The following is a 16,313-nucleotide window of genomic DNA, read 5'->3' as shown; positions in this document are numbered from 1 at the left end:
ATGGGATCGGTTCGCGTCGGCCGACTGATGATTGTGATGATGTTGGCTCTCGTTCTTGCGCGTCGCGGGGGAGCGCCGGGCGCGCGCGTCGCCGCCGCCGCCGTTGACGTCGCCGTCGTCGCCGTCGCCGCGACCCGGGTCGCTGACGCGGCGGGAGCGCGGCGCGAACGCATCGCCGACGCCGCCGCCCTCCGCGCCGACGCCGCGGGGCGTGCCGACGCCCCCCCGCCCGGAGCCTCCGCGGGAGTTCGGCCCCGACCCGCCGCCGGGCCCCGCGCCCGTGTTTGGTCCATCCTTACGACCGTCGCCTGCGGTGCGGGGGTGGGGGGGGATCGACGAATCAGCGAACGAGTCGGTCGAGGGTTCTCGCGGGAAAGGAGCGATAGACGAGGCGGGGGTTATGCGCGGACGCGATCGCGTCTTCGCGCGACGCGGGGCGGGGACGACGCGCGCCTCCGCCACCAAATCAATCGTCGCTCGGCGGGGAGGGTTTGCGACCCGGGAAAAAAAGGGGCGGCGGACAAAAAAGTCGCCCGGCGGTGGACGCGTCCGGGACCCACCGTTCATCCTGCTCGCGCTCGAGCGCGCGCCCTGGTCGGTTCTGCCACCGCCCGACGCCCTGCCGGCCCCCGTCGGGGCCTTCTTCTCCACCGTGGTCCATCCCTCGTCCACCATCGTCGCCGATCGGTCGACGTGTGCGACGGAGCCGCGTTTGTGCGAAATTTATTTCTGGGTCACCGCCCCGAGCGAGCCGCCTTTCGCGACTGTCGGCGATGCTTGTCACGAGTCGCGACGCGCGGAACTGACGCGTCCCGTCGATGTGCGAACGAGCGAGCGAGTGAGCGGTCACTCGGTGCGGCCGGCCCGCGGTCCGCGACTTGGTGCTCGCTCTGAGTGACTGCTTGGATTGTTTGGAACAATGTTTGGAGTTGCGTGGCTTCGTGCGGCGCGCAGCGCGTTTCAGCGGGGAATCTTTCGTCTCGCTCGTTTCGAGTCACGGAAGTTCTCAACCGCGGTGGTGCCGAGGACGGCTTCGGGGTCGGTGGCGGCCATACCCCCACAGCGCGGGGCCGAATGCCCTCACCGCGCAGGGGTGAGATGCCGCCGACTATATACGAGAGTCCCGACGGGTGCGTACGCCGTCGAGTCGCTTTCCATCGCCGCTCCCGCAGGGGAAGCCCGGTTGAACATTCCCGCATCTTTATACCCCCCGCGGCACCCATTATTGTTCCGCGATCTCCGTATCCGCGCCCGACACCCCGACACCCCGCTGACCTCGATGTCGCCCGCATCGCCCCACCCGACCGCAGCGAAGCCAAGAAGGATCGCAGGCTCTCCTCTTTCTCCATATTCAACGCGGGATTCTCGCTGCTGAAGAGCCTCGGGAAGAGCGCGTCGAAGCGCAAGAGGGACGCGAATGCCGACGAGGATCTGGAGGAGGACGACGACAGCGCCAGCAAGAGAACCCGCGGGGCGACGGGCTACGCCCAAGGACCGGGCTCGGCGTTCATAACGAGCAGCGTGAGGAAAAGTAAAGGTGAGTCATCCACCTCATCGTCCCGATACGACCGTTCCGCGAAGCGCATTGCGACCGCCTTGGACGCCCGCGGCGTCGCGAGGAGCGCATTCTCAAATCCAAAAAGTTGACCGTCGAGCACCCCGCCGCCGCAGGAGGTTCCAAGGCGCCGGCGTCCACCGGCGACGAGGTGGCGCGTAATCTGGCGTTCGATGGCGACGACGTCGAGGGCGGCAGCCGCAAGGGCAAGGTGAAGAAGGGTGCGGTCAAGGAGAAGACCAAGCGCACCGGCACGGGTTCAATCTTCTCGCCGTTTTTCTCCTTCTTCTCGACGTCCAAATCCGCCAAGGCTGCGAAGACGGCGAAGGCGCAGGACGCGTCCAACCGCGGCGGCGCGAGCGGAAGGAGCGTACGCGCGTCCACGAGGGCGGCCACGACGGGAGCGCCGGCGCCGTCGTCCAAATCCGTCAGGACGAGGCCGGCGCCCAAACCGATCGCCGTCGGAGGAGGAGGCGGAGCGTTACCCCCCGAGCCGCCCGTCCGTCTGTCCAAGGACTCGGACTCGGAGGACATCTCCGACGCCGAGCCCGTGCGGATCTCGGACGGGGACGCGAACGGGGAGGACGCGAGGAGCCTGGAGAGCGACGAGGCTGAGGAGACGGAGAGCGACGGCGCCGTCCTCGCGGCTTCGAGCCGCGGGGACGTGCCCGGCGGATCGGGCACCGGGAAGGGAACCCTCCAGGACGGGTTCGGGAAGTGGACCGAATCGTTCGTGGACGACGAGTACACGTACGAGGACGAGCTCGACGACGAGGAGTACGACGAGGAGTTCGACCCGTGGGTGTTTATCCACGGCTTGCCCCCGCTGTCGTCGTGCGTTCGAGCGAACCGACCAGCCATCTTGCCCCGCAAGTCCCCGGTGCACAAGAACAAGAACACGTTGGTGCTGGACCTGGACGAGACCTTGGTGCACTCCAACCTGGAGCAGACCATCGAGGAGGCTGATTTCTCGTTTCCCGTGACGTTCAACGGCCAGCAGCACATCGTCAACGTGAGGCGAAGGCCGTACCTCACCGAGTTTATGGAATTTGCCGCGCGGCATTTCGAGGTTGTCGTCTTCACCGCGTCGCAGAGGGTGTACGCCGAGCGATTGCTGAACAAGATTGACCCAAACCAGGTGCTCATCAAGCACCGCCTGTACCGCGAGAGCTGCGTGCTGGTGGAGGGTAACTACATGAAGGACCTGAGCGTGCTCGGGCGGGACCTGGCGAAGACGATCATCGTGGATAACTCGCCGCAGGCGTTTGGCTTTCAGGTTGACAACGGGGTGCCCATCGAGAGCTGGTTCGACGACCAGAGCGACAGGCAGCTGCTGAAGCTGATGCCGCTGCTCGCGAGGCTCGCGCAGGCGCAGGACGTGCGACCGGTCCTTCGGAAGAAGTTTGCGCTCGAGGAGAGGATCGAGCGCGCGGGTGAGCGAACGAGCGTCCTCAACTCGATGGGCTCGCCGAGGAGGTAGGACGATGAGCCCTTGGAGGATGGCGACGACGAAACCGCGAACCGTGTACCATAGGACCAATATCGTTCGCTCGCACCGTGTGTTGACTATATTTTCTTCGTTCGTGAATCCCGCGGTGTCTCGCCGTTTACCTCGACGACAGCCTTGGCGGCGGCGCGTCCAGCTCTGATTCTGCTGACGTCATAGTTTTCCCGCGACTTTTGTGCGACTTTTCGTGGTCACGTAGATCACGCGGTGGTCCTTTCGCGCGAGCAAATTACCGACCGCGATTGCTCGGACCGACACTCTCCTCCGCGCAAAATTTCCACACTCGCAAATCCTCGATAGCGTCATGTCTCGTCACGGTGACATTTCCAGCTCCCCGGACACGGTCGGCGTGTGCGTGTATCAGTACAAGATGCCGCGTCTGCACACGGTGGAGGACGTGCACGCAAATGTGAAGGAGATTTGCAGCAAGATCGAGGGCATGAAAGCGGGCCTTCCCGGCATGGACCTCATCGTGTTCCCTGAATACAGCACGCAGGGAATCATGTACGATCGCGACGAGATGTTCGCCACCGCGGTCACTATCCCCGGCCCCGAGACGGACATGTTCAGCGCCGCGTGCAAGAAGTCCAAGGTTTGGGGCGTGTTTTCCCTCACTGGCGAACGAAACGAGGACCCCAAGAAACAGCCTTACAACACCTTAGTGCTCATCAACGACGAAGGCGAGATTGTCCAGAAGTACCGCAAAATCTTACCCTGGTGCCCCATCGAGGGTTGGTACCCCGGGGACTGCACGTACGTCACCACCGGCCCCAAGGGCATCAAGATGTCTCTCATCATCTGCGACGACGGCAACTATCCGGAGATTTGGCGCGACTGCGCCATGAAAGGCGCCGAGCTCATCGTTCGATGCCAGGGCTACATGTACCCCGCGAAGGAGCAGCAGATCATGGTCGCCAAGTGCATGGCGTGGATGAACAACGTGTACGTCGCCGTCGCCAACGCATCGGGCAACGACGGGGTGTACTCCTACTTTGGGCACAGCGCCATCGTGGGCAACGACGGGAGGACGCTGGGCGAGTGCTCAACCGAGACGGATGGCGTGCAGTACGCGCAGCTCTCCATCTCCGCCATCCGCGACGCGCGCGAGAACGACCAGAGCCAGAACCATCTGTTCAAGCTGCTGCACCGCGGGTACACGGGCGTGTACGCCTCGGGCGACGGCGACAAGGGCGTGGCCAAGTGCCCGTTCACGTTCTACGACACGTGGGTCAACAATCCCGAGCTGGCGCAGGCGCAGGTTGAGAAGATCACCCGAGGGCACATCGGGGTGAACTGCTGTCCCGTCCCCGGCGTGCCTCTGCCCTCTCAGGAGCAGGTCATGATGGAATCGGAGAACCTGACGTGACGTGATTATATACGAGATGTCGGCGAACGGCTGTCCCGCCCAGTCTGTTCGCTTTCGATTACAAGTAAAATGACTTCTCAAGATCCTCGCCGACGTACTCTCTGTACTTCGCCCTGAGGGACGTGCACCATCTCTGCGCTGCGACTCGTTCGATCTGGAACTCGTCGCGCTTGATTTCCTCCTCGGTCATACCTGCCGCGGGCTTGCCCTCTCCGATGAAGAACTCGACCGACTCGAGGAGCGATCGGAGCTCCCACGAGCACCGACCTTGGCCGGTCAGTTCGTACCCGTCCCAGGATTGATCGATGGCGCGAATGACCTCGACGCAGACTTTGTACGCGATCGGGTCGCGTTCATTTAAGAACGAGATTTTCTTTTCAACCTCGGCGGTGATGATCTTGTCCCCCGTCTCGCACACGACCGAGGCGTGCGCCTTGTACTTGGCGTCGCTCCATTTGCGTTTGTCGACGAAGATCTGAGCGCGCATGCGTTCTTTGATCTTGTCCAAGTTGGGCTTGGTTGGCTTGCCCACCTTGCGCTTCTTCACCACCGCCTTGCCGTTCTCATCGTACGCCGTGGATCCATCGGGGTTGAGCATCACGTTCGCGGCTCGCTTGGGTGCGCCGGTCCCGTGCGCGTGCTGCACGAGACGCTCCACGAGTTTGAATTTGGAGCCCGTGGAGCTGAGGCCGGCGTTCTTGCACTGGTCCTTGAGGCTCTCCAGAGTCTCGCCATCGGTCCCGGGAATATACTCGCCGTCGCGGCGGAATACACTCGCTTTGGACTCGACGCCGAAGCGAGCCGTGCTCTGGTCCTCCAGAAGGCGGGCCACGAGCTCGGCTTTGGTGCCGCTCACCGGCAGCTTTGCGGATCTGCACAAAGACTTGAGCTCGTCGTTGGAGAGGCGCTCGAACCAGTTATCCTTTGGGGGCTTTGCGGCCTTCTTCGCCTTCTTCGGCTTGTTGAAGCCATAGACATGACCAAACGTAAAGCCTCCATACATGGTGGTCGACGACGGATACGTGCTGCGACGGGGTCGTGCGTTATAATTTTGAAATTCCTCGGAAAAGCGGTTCTGTACTGGTAATAAAAAGGTTGGGCTAAGTCTCGACGTCGCGGGTTTAGGCCTTGATCTTCTCCATGAGGATCTCACCCATCTTCACGCAGCCCACCTGGGTGCACCCGCTGGACATGATATCGCCCGTGCGGTACCCCTCGTCCAGCGCGTCGTTCACAGCCTTCTCGATCTGCGCCGCCGCCTCCTCCTCGCCGAACTGGTACCTCAGCATCATCGCCGCGGAGAGCACCTGCGCGAGGGGGTTCGCCTTGTCCGTGCCCGCGATGTCGGGCGCGGAGCCGTGCACGGGCTCGTAAAGCCCCGGGCCGTCGGTGCCGACCGCCGCGGAGGGGAGCATGCCGATGGAACCGGTGAGCATCGAAGCCGCGTCGGAGAGGATGTCGCCGAAGATGTTGCCGGTGACGATGGTGTCGAATTGGGTGGGAGCGCGGATGATCTGCATCGCCGCGTTGTCCACGTACATGTGCGAGAGCTCCACTTCCGGGTACTCCTCCTGGTGCACCTTCGTGACGATCTCCTTCCACAGCTGGCTCACCTCCAGGACGTTGGACTTCTCCACGGAGCACAGTCGGTTGCTTCGCTTCTTCGCCGTCTCGAACCCGACGCGAGCGATGCGCTCAATCTCGGGGACGGAGTAGACCATGGTGTTGAAACCGGTGCGGTTGCCGGCCTCGTCCGTGCCGAATCCCTTGGGCTTGCCGAAGTAGATGCCTCCGATGAGTTCGCGGACGACCATGATGTCGGTGCCCTCGACGACTTCGCGCTTGAGGGAGGATGCGTCGATGAGCTGGGGGAGGATGTTGGCGGGGCGAAGGTTGGCGAAGACGCCGAGGCCCGCGCGGAGGCCGAGGAGACCCTGCTCGGGCCTCTGGTCGGCGGGGAGTGTATCCCACTTGTAGCCGCCGATGGCGGCGAGGAGGACGGCGTCGGAGGCTTGGCACGTGGCGAGGGTCTCGGGGGGCAGGGGCACGCCGGTGGCGTCGATCGCGGCGCCGCCCACGAGGCACTCGGTGAAGTCGAAGGCGATGTCCCTCTGGGAGCCGACCTCGACGAGGATGTCCTTCGCGACGGCCATGATCTCGGGGCCGATGCCGTCGCCGGGGAGGAGGGTGATCTTGTAGTTCTTGGCCGCGGCGGCGACGCTGAGGGCGCCGCGCGAGCGGGGCACGGCCATCCGGACCGCCGATTGGCGGACGGAGGCGGAGCGCTTCAGGGAGTTGACGCGGGCGGGCGCGGTCAGGCGGACCGCCCGGCAGCCGGCGAGAGCAGCCATGATGATGAACTGTGGGACGTTCGGGGGGACTGGGGCGGGCGACGCGGGTGAGTGCGACGCTCCTTAGTGGCGATCGGATTGGGCGGAGGATATTTTCTTGAGGGTTCAGGGTTCTCTGTTGCCTTTTTTTATCTCCTCCTGGATCAGGTCCGAGTACCAGTAGACCGTCGTTGTCGAGTTAGGAAAACGCGTCTTTTCGGCTCTATGCGTTGCAGTCACGAAATCTCCGTCGCGTCGATTTTGACCCTGCGAGGTGCCCGACCCGAAGGCAACGAAGCTGACGATGAACGGGGGCTCTCAGCGCGTCACCCTCCGCCACAGAGAAGGGTCGCCCGGGACCCGGAACGTCCCGGTCAGAGGAGCTAGAAGGCTCGATCGGAGCGGCCGAGGGCGAGCTCGATGAGCAGGGCGGCTCAGCTGGTGCGGAACCCGTCCCGCGCAAGCGCGGATTCGGGCCCTAACGTTCAATTCACTCTTCTCGGGGCGCCCCCTTTCCCCAACCTCACCGGTCTCTCCTCCCTCTCCTCCCTCCTCCCTTTTCCGCAGGCGAGCCAGGCGACGCCGTCGACCATTGCTCGTAATTTCACGTACTCGTCCGACGACGAGAGCCCCCCCGCGCCCAAGCAGCCGAGGGACGGACACAACGGAGGAGGTAATTCGGCCCACTACCGGGATCGGAGCATCTCGGTGGAGAGCAGCGACGACGAGGCGCCCCCGCCCTCCGCGCAGCCCAGACACGGTGGCGGAGTCCCACGCGGACCAGGCGTGGGTCCTACGGCCTCTCGATTCGCCCCGATGCCCGGGGGATCGCACGATCGCGGGGCACAGCTGTGCGCGTTGGGGGACAAAGAATTTTACGTGCACCAGTCCCACGGCGAGGCGTTCCTGCTGTACCTGGAGGCTGCGGAACCCCCGAACGCCCACCCTCCCGCGATGCACCGCCTCGGCGTGTGTTTCCGCGACGGTAAGGGGTGCGGCAGGAGCGAGAAGGACGCGCAGCGTTGGTTCGCGAGGGGCGCCGCGATGGGAGACGCCGACTGCGTCAACGCGGCGGGCGCGTTCGCCGAGGCGGCGGGGGACTACCCCGCCGCGCTCTCAAACTACCAGAGGGCGGCGGACATGTCACACAGGGAGGCGCAGTGTAACCTCGGGCACCTTTACGAGAAAGGCTTGGGGGTCGCTAAGGATGCGGTGATCGCGGCGAGGTGGTACAGGGCCGCCGCCGACGCGGGATTCGCCAAGGCGCAGAATAACCTCGGCGCCCTCTACGACGGCGGCGAGGGCGTCGGCGTGGACCACGGCGCAGCAGCCTTCTGGTACGAGAAGGCCGCCGCGCAGGGTAACGCGTCCGCGCTCAACAACCTCGGCATCCTACACGAGGACGGGCTGGTGGACCCCGGGCGCGGGCCCGACGTCGAAAGGGCGAAGGAGCTGTACGCTCGAGCCGCTAAATCGGGGCACGCGCACGCGCTCAATAACCTCGGATACCTGTGCATGATCGGCGACCACCACGAGGAGGCGGCGCGGCACTTTCGCGCCGCAGCGGACAAGGGGTTCGCGGAGGCTGTGCATAACCTGGCGACGCTGCACGAGAATGGGTTGGGCGTGCGGCGGGATTTGCGCGAGGCGGCGGCGCTGTACAAGGAAGCCGCGGACGCCGGCGAGGCAAAGGCGGTCGAGGCTTTGGCGCGTCTCGAGCCGCTGGTGGCCAAGGAGGAATCCGAGGTTGCGGATTTACGAAAGCAACTCGCGGACAAGACGAAGGAGACGGAGCGGCTCGCGAAGGAGCTGGGCGTGGCCAAAGCGGAGAGCGCGAGGCTCAAGGGGACAATCGCCGAGCTCAGGGTCGGCGGCGGGTCGGGGTCCGGGTCCGGGTCCGGGTCCCCGCTCAACGGACAGAGGAGACCCTCGCTGCTGAAGCCAACCTTCGACAGGTCCTCGTCGCTTCGATCGAACCAGAGCGGGTACAGCGGCCTGTCCGGGGTGAGCGCCGCGACTTCGGGCGGGAGCGGCGGCGGCACAGCTGGCGACACAGCTGGCGACGACGCGAAAGACAAAAACGCTTCGAAAGACAAAAACGCTTCGATCGGCGGCGGCGTCAGCGGCGGTAGCAGGAGCGGGAAGCTCGCGTCCGTGTTCAAGGCGTTGGGCGCGGGCAAGTCCGGTGGGTCCCAGGTTGGTTCCAAGGAGCAGCTCAAGGCGCACAACCGCGAGGTGAAGGAGCTGCGGCGGGAGCTGGAGGACGTCACGTTCAGGGCGGAGCTGCACGAGGAGATGAGCACCACGCTGTCGGAGGTGCTCAGGACCACGTACGCGCGGAACATCCAGCTCGAGGACCTGTTGCGGTCGCACGGAGTGGACGTGGACGCGGACGAGGGCGTCAACGGCGAACTCACCGCAATCACCCTCGACCGCGTCGCGGGTTGGGACGTGAGCTCGCTGGAGAACGCCGGCGGGGGATCGACCGAGGACCTGAGGCGCGCGGGTGTCAGGGCGTCGCTTCCCGCGCCGAGCTGATGCCGGCGCTGATGGGGGCCCGGGGAGTGTTAGACAGACGACGGTTGTGATTTGAAGAGCGCACGGCCACGCATCGCGAAACTGCTTCGGATCTCAAACTTTTCTGAACCTTCTCCTCTCGGGAAAAGAAGGCTTGGGAAAGGTTCCCACTCTCCAATCCAGTCGCTCGGGCATTGAAAAACAGAGTGTGACGATTGAAAACTAACATTCGAAAACCAAAGGACGGTCTAAAACTCAAGGTCTCGCTCCGTATAAATGGGGGAGTCAAGCCTGATTTTTCACACGGTTTTGACTCCTTCGCCATTTGTGAGGCGATCATTGGCTGCGGCCCATACCAGCGCACGAGGACGGGTTTTTAAATCGTGATTACGTCCGTATCGAAGGAATCCGAGTGCGGACGAATGAAAATCCAGGAACATGTTCTTGAGGGGCCCATAACACAAAAGACCCCCTTTGAGACAAGTCAGAAAAAATCGGCATCTGAATCGACGTTTTTTTCGGGCTGCACCACCACTCGGGTCGAACCGTATGGGAATTCAGACTCGTCGAGGGGATACAGACACTGCGACTCGCTACGAGCTACGCACTGAAGACGACCAAAGAGCGAAAAAAACCCGGATGCCTCCCCCACTTCACGAGGGCGCTGAGCGCGCGCCCGACGAATAAAACGCGCGTGAGGTGCTCGTCCCGCACGAACAGATGGGAAAGGTACGTGCAGACCCCGCGAGCCTCGCCCGATCCGCCCCACCTGCCCGGCATTTCGCGCCCAACCTCCGACGCTATCTCACGCTTTTTCCCTCTTGAGATATTGCGCGGGGCTCCGAGGATTTGGTAAATCTCGCGGTCGCATGTGCGCGCCGCTGACTCCTCCCGCTGACGCGCGCGATCATCCCCGTGTCCCGTACTGCGCAGGATTCGCTTCCCAGGGACCTGGCCTGGGTCCCCGAGCTGTGTCGGAGCACTTACTTTCTACCGTGCCCAAACCACCAGGTCTCGACCGGCAAAGGGGAGCTCACCAATCTGTTCTGCTTGAAGACCCAGGAGACCCTATGTTCGAGCTGTGCCGGCGGTAGGGAGGTGGTCCAGGTGAGCGCTCGCACGTCCTTTCACGCTCGAATTTCGATCCGGTTTTCGATCGGCAAGATGACTTACTTCGTGAACGTCTCGTCCGCGGCGTCGAACGTGACATTTTCGCGCCGTGCCGACGTCGACGCCGCGTTTCCGGCGCGCGACCCCGCAGGGTTTTTTCGCATCGGTGTTCTTCTTTCGTTGGTCCTCTCGCCGGGCTCGAGCACCGACTCTCCGAGGGTCTCCTCCGGGGACGACCGATCTCGCGGTCACGCGACCGGAGAGATCGCGCGATGCCCGGTCTGTGAGATCGCGACTCGGATGAGGATCTCTGGGTGGCGTCGCATCGTCCGTCGACGTGCTCGTCGACGCGGACCAACCCCCAAGACCCCGTCGACCGGCGAAGACGAGAACTGCATTTGTTCCTCTTTGGCGTGTTCGCGGGCGGTGGTATCGACGGCAGCCTTTTTATCCATCGGGGACGCCGCCTCCCCCCGCGCGCTCCGCGCGTCGCGATCGACAATGTCGATCCAACCGACCGCGCGTCATCGTCCTTTTGCGTCCTCGCGATTCATTCCCGCCCGATTCCGTCGCTGACGCGTCCCCCCGTCCCCCCGCCGCGCCTCCACCAGATCCGAAGGTCCTCGTACCACAACGTGGTCAGGGTGCAAGATGTGTGCGAGCTGATGGACGTTCGATACATCCAGACGTACGTCATCAACAGCGCGAGGGTGGTGTTCCTGTCCGAGCGACCGCATCCGAGGGGTAAGAAGGACGGGGCGAAGGACGACGCGTCGGCGTCGGCGTCGTCGAGCCGGAGGTCCAAGGCGAAGGATGTGGACAAGAAGTACAGCGCGTGCGCGCACTGCGCGAGGACCCTGCAGACGCCCACGGCTGACTACTGCTCCATCTCGTGCAAGGTGTCGGCGGGCGCGGACATGACCCCGTCGGAAGAGGCGGCGAAGGAGGCGGCGGCCGAGTCGGAGGCGGCGGGCGTGGGAACTAGCGGTAAGGGTGCCAAGCGCGACCGGGAGGGGGGCGAGCCGTCAGCCGTCGCCAAGGGGGACGCCGCCAAACCCCGCGTCAAGAAGGAGAAGAAGGAGACGGCGGGGGCGAAAACGAAACCAAAGGGTGAGCCCAGAACCCCGTCCGCGGCATTGAAGAAGGAGCGGAGTGGGGACGCAAACGGCGTGAACGGCGTGAAGGTGCCCGCCACGATCAAGACGAACGCGAAGAAGGAGCCGAGGCCGCTCAACTCGCTCGCGGCGAATGGGCCGGTGACGCCGGCGGACCGGGGCGACGTCAAGAGACCCGCGGCGCCCGGATCTAGCTCGGGCAAGAAGTCGAGGCTCGGGAGCGAATCGGACCTGTTGGACGGCCTGGCCGCGGTGCCGTTCGCGCTGGTGTCCAACAGCAGGCGCAAATCGAGGCCGAAGAAGTCGCCGCACGCGTGATGAGAAATACGAATACGCCGCCGCGAAGAGACGAAACGCATTCCATCCTTTTCCCCAAAGTTTTCACGCAACACCGGTCTAGTAGCTGTGTTCAATACGCATTGGCAAACAACGCACGTCACTCGTACTCGTCGTCGTGGTTCTCGCGGCGGTGGTGTTCGCGTCGGTGTTTACCACCCCTTCTCGCCCGTTCCCTCATCGCCACCCGCCGCGTCGCCTCGTCGCACCCCGCGCGAACCGCCTCGAAGTCCAACGGTTTCCGACCCTCCGGACCCGGCGGCAACGCGTACCTCAGCACCGCCTGGTTGAGCCAGTTGAGCTTGTAGTTGACGTCGTCGCATCCCCCGCCGGTGATCATGACCGGGCGCTCGATCGTGCGCGTGGACCCGCGCGCGCCGAGACTACTAGCGCCGTCGTCGTTACTAGCGTCATCCATATCATCCGCTGGGTGCGACAGGTAACTCGCCACCGCGGTCTCGTCCAGAACCTCGACCACCGCGCCAGAACCTCTCCTTTTCCTTCCTTCACGCAGGATCGTGCGCAGGAGGTAGGCGCGCTCGGTGCGTGTCGACCCACCGTCGGCACCCTCGTTCGCCTCGGCGCCCTGCCACTCTGCGAACAGCGCCTTCGCCGACGCCGTCGGTTTCGCGACTAAAACTTTGGTATTCGCGTGTCGCCTGGCGTACTTACCTCTACCGTAGTCGCTCCCCACGGCGACGTCGGCTCTGGTGAGGACCTCGTTCAACACGTTCGTGGGATCCCCGGCGAACACCACGTCGGGCTCGATGAACACGGTGGTGTACCCGGCGTCCAACAAACCGTGCATCGCGTGCACCCTCCTCCAGCTCATCAGCCGCCGCAGCTCGGCTCGCTCGGCGCGTTCGCCGTCGGGCGTGTCGTCAAACTTTTCAGCGTTCGCGGCGACGATGCCCCGCAGGTCGTCGTCAACGAACACGTCCACGTCCGACGCCTTGTCACGGACGAACTCCGCCGTGCCCTCGTCGGGGACGAGCACGGTCCAGTAGGGCAACATGTCCGGCGCCGCCGCGCGAACGCTCTGCGTCGCGACGTGCAGAAAAGGCCAGTACGCGCGGTTGCAGAAGGACACCAGCCGGAACTTGGTGGCGCCCGAGACGGCGTCGACGTGCTCGACGAGCCCCGGGATCGGCCCGGGGGCGTTGCGCAAAATCGAAGACGTCGAGGCGCCCGAGACGTCGTCGTCCCTGAACTTGGCGCGTCCTCTCCACGATCCGCGACCCGCCCGGTGGACGTGGCTCGAGGCGGGGTCCCCGTGACGGCGCGCCGCCGACCTCGCGCCGGAGCCCAGAGCGGCCGCGCGGAGCCCGGAATCGCTCCCGACGAGCGCGACGAGCGCGAGAAGCAAGAGCGCCATCGCGACGGCGACGCGCGAGCGCGCGACTGACGCGAACCAAGAGGAAGCCGCGGGGGCCCGTGACACCGCCTCTCCATCCCTTCCGTCTCCGACCCCTCCGGCGCCGCGCGCGAGTAAAGGCGCGGTATCGCCTTGGATCGATGCGAGCATCGGAACCGCGAACGAACCCTCCGTGCCCGTCCGCATCCGGTGCTGCGCGCCGAGGTCTGGTCGCCGGGCGTCCGCGGGCATCGCCGACTGCCAAAAAAATAACCGAAATTGGCGCCAGTGGCGCGCGTCAGTCGCGTACTCCAGCTTCGAGTCAACATCGGTGGACCCGGTGCCCGTCACAGCACCGGGCACGGCACCGGGCCCGCCAAGGGAGCCATGAGGACCGCCGCGAGGCTGCTCCTCGCGGTTCTCGTCTCGTCGTGCGTGCTGACCTCGCCTCCCTACGTCGACGCGGCGCACGCCAGGGGCGACGGCGCCGGTGGTGACCTGGGGGACATCCCCGAGCTGGAGGGGCACAGGCTGGCGGGCGGGGTGAAGAGCGTGGTGACCCAGTTCACGGGCCAGCACGGGCTGGTGGCGATAGGCATGGTGGCCGAGCTGCAGAACGAGCTGCAGAGCGCCTTCTGCGACCAGAGCGGGTCGCGGGTGTACAAGTGCGCCGAGTACGAGGAGTCACGGGAGCGTCTCTGGTACACGTTCGCGAACGACTACATCTGCGGCATGGCGCCCGAGGACTGGTCGGGGGGTGGGGTGAGGGAGCTGCCCATCCAGGAGCAGTTCGAGTACCTCCTGTCGCAATGCGAGTCCCCGTGGAACGGGGACCTCGTCGCGGTCGTCAGGGAGGCCACGATGGTGTTCCTGGCGCAGTCCACCCTGAACCGGCCGGACATCAAAGCCGTGGTTGAGGAGAACGACCGCAAGGCGGGGCGGCCGGAGACGCTGCCCACCGACGACCTGTACGCGCTGCACCCGGGGTACTACGAGGACATCGCGCCGGTGACCACGAACGTCCGCGAACCCATGGTCGCCACGTGGAGGGTCGAGAGGGACCTCGACGGTCACACGCCGTACGCGGAAGGGGGCGTCCCGAGAAGAGAGGCGCTCGACGCCAGGAAAGGTAAGCTCATAGCCACCGAGGGACCGACGGAGCAGTACCCGGCGGAGTTCGAGCTCGGGCTGTCGAGGGGCGCGCCCGGCCAGGTGCTGTACCGCGCGGCGTACCAGAGCCACCCGAGCCCGCTGGCCAAGTGGGACGACGGCTACTGCGAGTTGCAAAACGCCGACGACGCGCTGTGCTTCCCGAGGGTCGTACCGCACGTGGGGTACACGCACGACCGGGACGGTAAAAGGCTCTTGACCAACTACGGTCGACCGTTGCCGGCGGGGTACGTCGACCCGAACGTGGGCTGACGTGTCGTGGTCTAAAGTCGGTCGTGGGCGTTTCGTCGCGCTATCATGAGACTTAGCTAGCTAGCTTTGAGCGATGTCCTGGAGCCAGTCGACGCGAAGGATGCGCCCGCCCAAATCGGAATCCTCGCGCTCCCCCTCCCTCTCCTCTTCAGCCTCGGCGTTGTCCAGCGTCTTATCCGTGATTCTCGCGACGTCGCCCTCGCCGAACCCGCTTCCCCTGACGTCAAACTCGAGCACCGCATCGTTCAAACCGCACACGGCGTCCGCGATGGCCCGTCCCGCGTCGCCCGCACCTAATGTCTCGTTGCCGCTCGCGTCGATGCGTCGAAGCGTCCGGTTGTTTCGCAATAGCCGCGCCAGCGCCCGCGCCGACTTAGGACCCAAGCCGCACGCCGACACGTCGAGCTCGCGCATGGACGTGCCACCCGATTCCGTCACCGCGTCGAGCACCGCCGCGCCAGCCTCGTCGCCGATCTTCGGGTTCAAACGCAGCGACAGGTACGTCAGCGACGCGCTCGCGGCGACGGCTTTGGCCAACGCGTTCGCGCCCGACGCGCCGATCTCGTTATCGCCCAGGTCCAGACGCGAGACGACGCACGCGTCCTTGGCGAGCACCCTGGCGAGCACCCGAGCGCCGTCGCACCCGATCTTGTTCTTGCTCAGGTCGAGGGAGGTCACCGACGCGTTCGTTGCGAGGCCCTCGGCGAGCGGCTCGAGCTTGGCATCATCAATTGAATTTTGCGACAAGCCGAGGTGCGTGAGCGTCTCCGCGTGTTCTTCCAACGCCTTGGCGAGCGCGCGGGCGCAGCCGAGGCGCATGCCCAGCGTGTTCGCGCCGTCGTAGTTGTCGCGCACGTCCCTCGCGATGTATTTTAGATCAAGCGACACCAGCGAGCCCGCGGTGCACTCGAAGAGAGCGGCGAGGTCCACCGCGCCCGGCGCGTGGACGATCTTCAGGCTGCGAGCCCATCGCTTGCTGAACGCGAGCAGGCGTCGAAGCGCGTCGCGTGCCGGGTCTTCGTCCTCTTCCGACGTCGACGCCTTCGCGACGTGCGCCTCGATGGCTTCCTGGAGGTTGCGCTCGAAGTACAGCTGCTTCCACGACCTGCCGTGGTCGACCGTCTCGAGAGGGGGCTCCCATCGCCCCTCCGCCCGTCTTTGCCAGTAATCCTCATCCGCCACGAGCTCACCCGCGAGTTCGAGGGGCAGGTCCGAGGGGAGCACGTCCACGATCTTCTTCACGCACTTCGCGTCCAGCAACCCGGGCTCGCGGATGGCGCGCGGGTCGCGCACGAAGTTCTGCGCCACGACCTCCACGCAAAGCTCCCTGAGGGGCGCGACGTAGGGATAGCCGTCCCTCTTCGGGGCGGGATCGCCGGGGGCGAGGGGCTGCGCGAGCTTGAGCCTGATGGCGTCCTCGAGCGGGCCGCGCTCGGAGATTAGCTTGGCGGGCTCGCCGCGCTCGGCCGGTGCGGGGGTCGGAACCCGCTCCTGCCCCGCGGGGGGCTCCGCGGTCGCCTCCACCATGCTCGGCACGAATTTGTGACGGGGCGACCCAAAAATGGATCGGGAAAACGCTGCGTGGAGAAAGTTTTCTGACGTCGTCCACTCGAAGGCGGCGTAACCGTGATACGTGCACGCCGCTCCACTACGAGTCGTCGTGTTATTTGACAAGTCTACGGTCTACGCGCACGCGTCTAT

General features: G+C 65.0%; 9 protein-coding genes across 9 annotated transcripts; 5 read left to right on the top strand and 4 right to left on the bottom strand.

Moving 5' to 3' along the window:
• Positions 1-1,062: 1,062 nt before the first annotated feature.
• Positions 1,063-3,141, top strand: MICPUN_92195 (predicted protein). The gene is made up of 3 exons (XM_002505588.1): positions 1,063-1,130; positions 1,311-1,537; positions 1,672-3,141. The coding sequence occupies exons 1-3, from the start codon at positions 1,075-1,077 to the stop codon at positions 3,033-3,035; spliced, it is 1,647 nt and encodes a 548-aa protein (XP_002505634.1). The 5' UTR covers positions 1,063-1,074; the 3' UTR covers positions 3,036-3,141.
• Positions 3,142-3,366: 225 nt separating this feature from the next.
• Positions 3,367-4,428, top strand: MICPUN_87445 (amidase; the record flags this gene model as incomplete). Its single annotated transcript, XM_002505587.1, has 1 exon — positions 3,367-4,428. One exon carries the CDS (start codon positions 3,367-3,369, stop codon positions 4,426-4,428), a length of 1,062 nt encoding a protein of 353 aa, XP_002505633.1.
• Positions 4,429-4,486: 58 nt separating this feature from the next.
• On the bottom strand, positions 4,487-5,431 carry MICPUN_63362 (predicted protein; the record flags this gene model as incomplete). Its single annotated transcript, XM_002505336.1, has 1 exon — positions 4,487-5,431. One exon carries the CDS (start codon positions 5,429-5,431, stop codon positions 4,487-4,489), a length of 945 nt encoding a protein of 314 aa, XP_002505382.1.
• A 118-nt stretch (positions 5,432-5,549) lies between these two features.
• MICPUN_63361 (predicted protein) lies at positions 5,550-6,779 on the bottom strand (the record flags this gene model as incomplete). The annotated part of the gene is made up of 1 exon (XM_002505335.1): positions 5,550-6,779. One exon carries the CDS (start codon positions 6,777-6,779, stop codon positions 5,550-5,552), a length of 1,230 nt encoding a protein of 409 aa, XP_002505381.1.
• A 399-nt stretch (positions 6,780-7,178) lies between these two features.
• On the top strand, positions 7,179-9,296 carry MICPUN_103635 (hypothetical protein; the record flags this gene model as incomplete). The annotated part of the gene is made up of 2 exons (XM_002505586.1): positions 7,179-7,199; positions 7,326-9,296. 2 exons carry the CDS (start codon positions 7,179-7,181, stop codon positions 9,294-9,296), a joined length of 1,992 nt encoding a protein of 663 aa, XP_002505632.1.
• Positions 9,297-9,995: 699 nt separating this feature from the next.
• Positions 9,996-11,818, top strand: MICPUN_63359 (platz-like transcription factor; the record flags this gene model as incomplete). Its single annotated transcript, XM_002505585.1, has 3 exons — positions 9,996-10,004; positions 10,209-10,873; positions 11,005-11,818. The coding sequence occupies 3 exons, from the start codon at positions 9,996-9,998 to the stop codon at positions 11,816-11,818; spliced, it is 1,488 nt and encodes a 495-aa protein (XP_002505631.1).
• A 118-nt stretch (positions 11,819-11,936) lies between these two features.
• On the bottom strand, positions 11,937-13,211 carry MICPUN_63358 (predicted protein; the record flags this gene model as incomplete). The annotated part of the gene is made up of 1 exon (XM_002505334.1): positions 11,937-13,211. The coding sequence occupies one exon, from the start codon at positions 13,209-13,211 to the stop codon at positions 11,937-11,939; it is 1,275 nt and encodes a 424-aa protein (XP_002505380.1).
• Positions 13,212-13,577: 366 nt separating this feature from the next.
• Positions 13,578-14,698, top strand: MICPUN_63357 (DNA methyltransferase; the record flags this gene model as incomplete). Its single annotated transcript, XM_002505584.1, has 1 exon — positions 13,578-14,698. One exon carries the CDS (start codon positions 13,578-13,580, stop codon positions 14,610-14,612), a length of 1,035 nt encoding a protein of 344 aa, XP_002505630.1. The 3' UTR covers positions 14,613-14,698.
• On the bottom strand, positions 14,673-16,139 carry MICPUN_63356 (predicted protein; the record flags this gene model as incomplete). Its single annotated transcript, XM_002505333.1, has 1 exon — positions 14,673-16,139. One exon carries the CDS (start codon positions 16,137-16,139, stop codon positions 14,673-14,675), a length of 1,467 nt encoding a protein of 488 aa, XP_002505379.1.
• Between the last annotated feature and the right edge of the window lie 174 nt (positions 16,140-16,313).

Source organism: Micromonas commoda, chromosome 13, assembly GCF_000090985.2.
Source record: "Micromonas commoda chromosome 13, complete sequence".
NCBI lineage: Eukaryota > Viridiplantae > Chlorophyta > Mamiellophyceae > Mamiellales > Mamiellaceae > Micromonas > Micromonas commoda.
The sequence above is the reverse complement of the archived record's forward strand: the minus strand, read 5'-3'. Positions and strand labels throughout refer to the sequence as shown.

What these genes read in the sequence shown, in the direction of transcription:
- MICPUN_92195 (XM_002505588.1), top strand. Translation starts at nt 1,075, where the DNA reads ATGCCCTCACCGCGCAGGGGTGAGATGCCGCCGACTATATACGAGAGT. An exon ending in ATATACGAGAGTCCCGACGG is followed by an intron (nt 1,131 to 1,310) that starts GTGCGTACGCCG and finishes ACCCGACCGCAG; the next exon opens with CGAAGCCAAGAAGGATCGCA. An exon ending in CAGCGTGAGGAAAAGTAAAG is followed by an intron (nt 1,538 to 1,671) that starts GTGAGTCATCCA and finishes CCGCCGCCGCAG; the next exon opens with GAGGTTCCAAGGCGCCGGCG.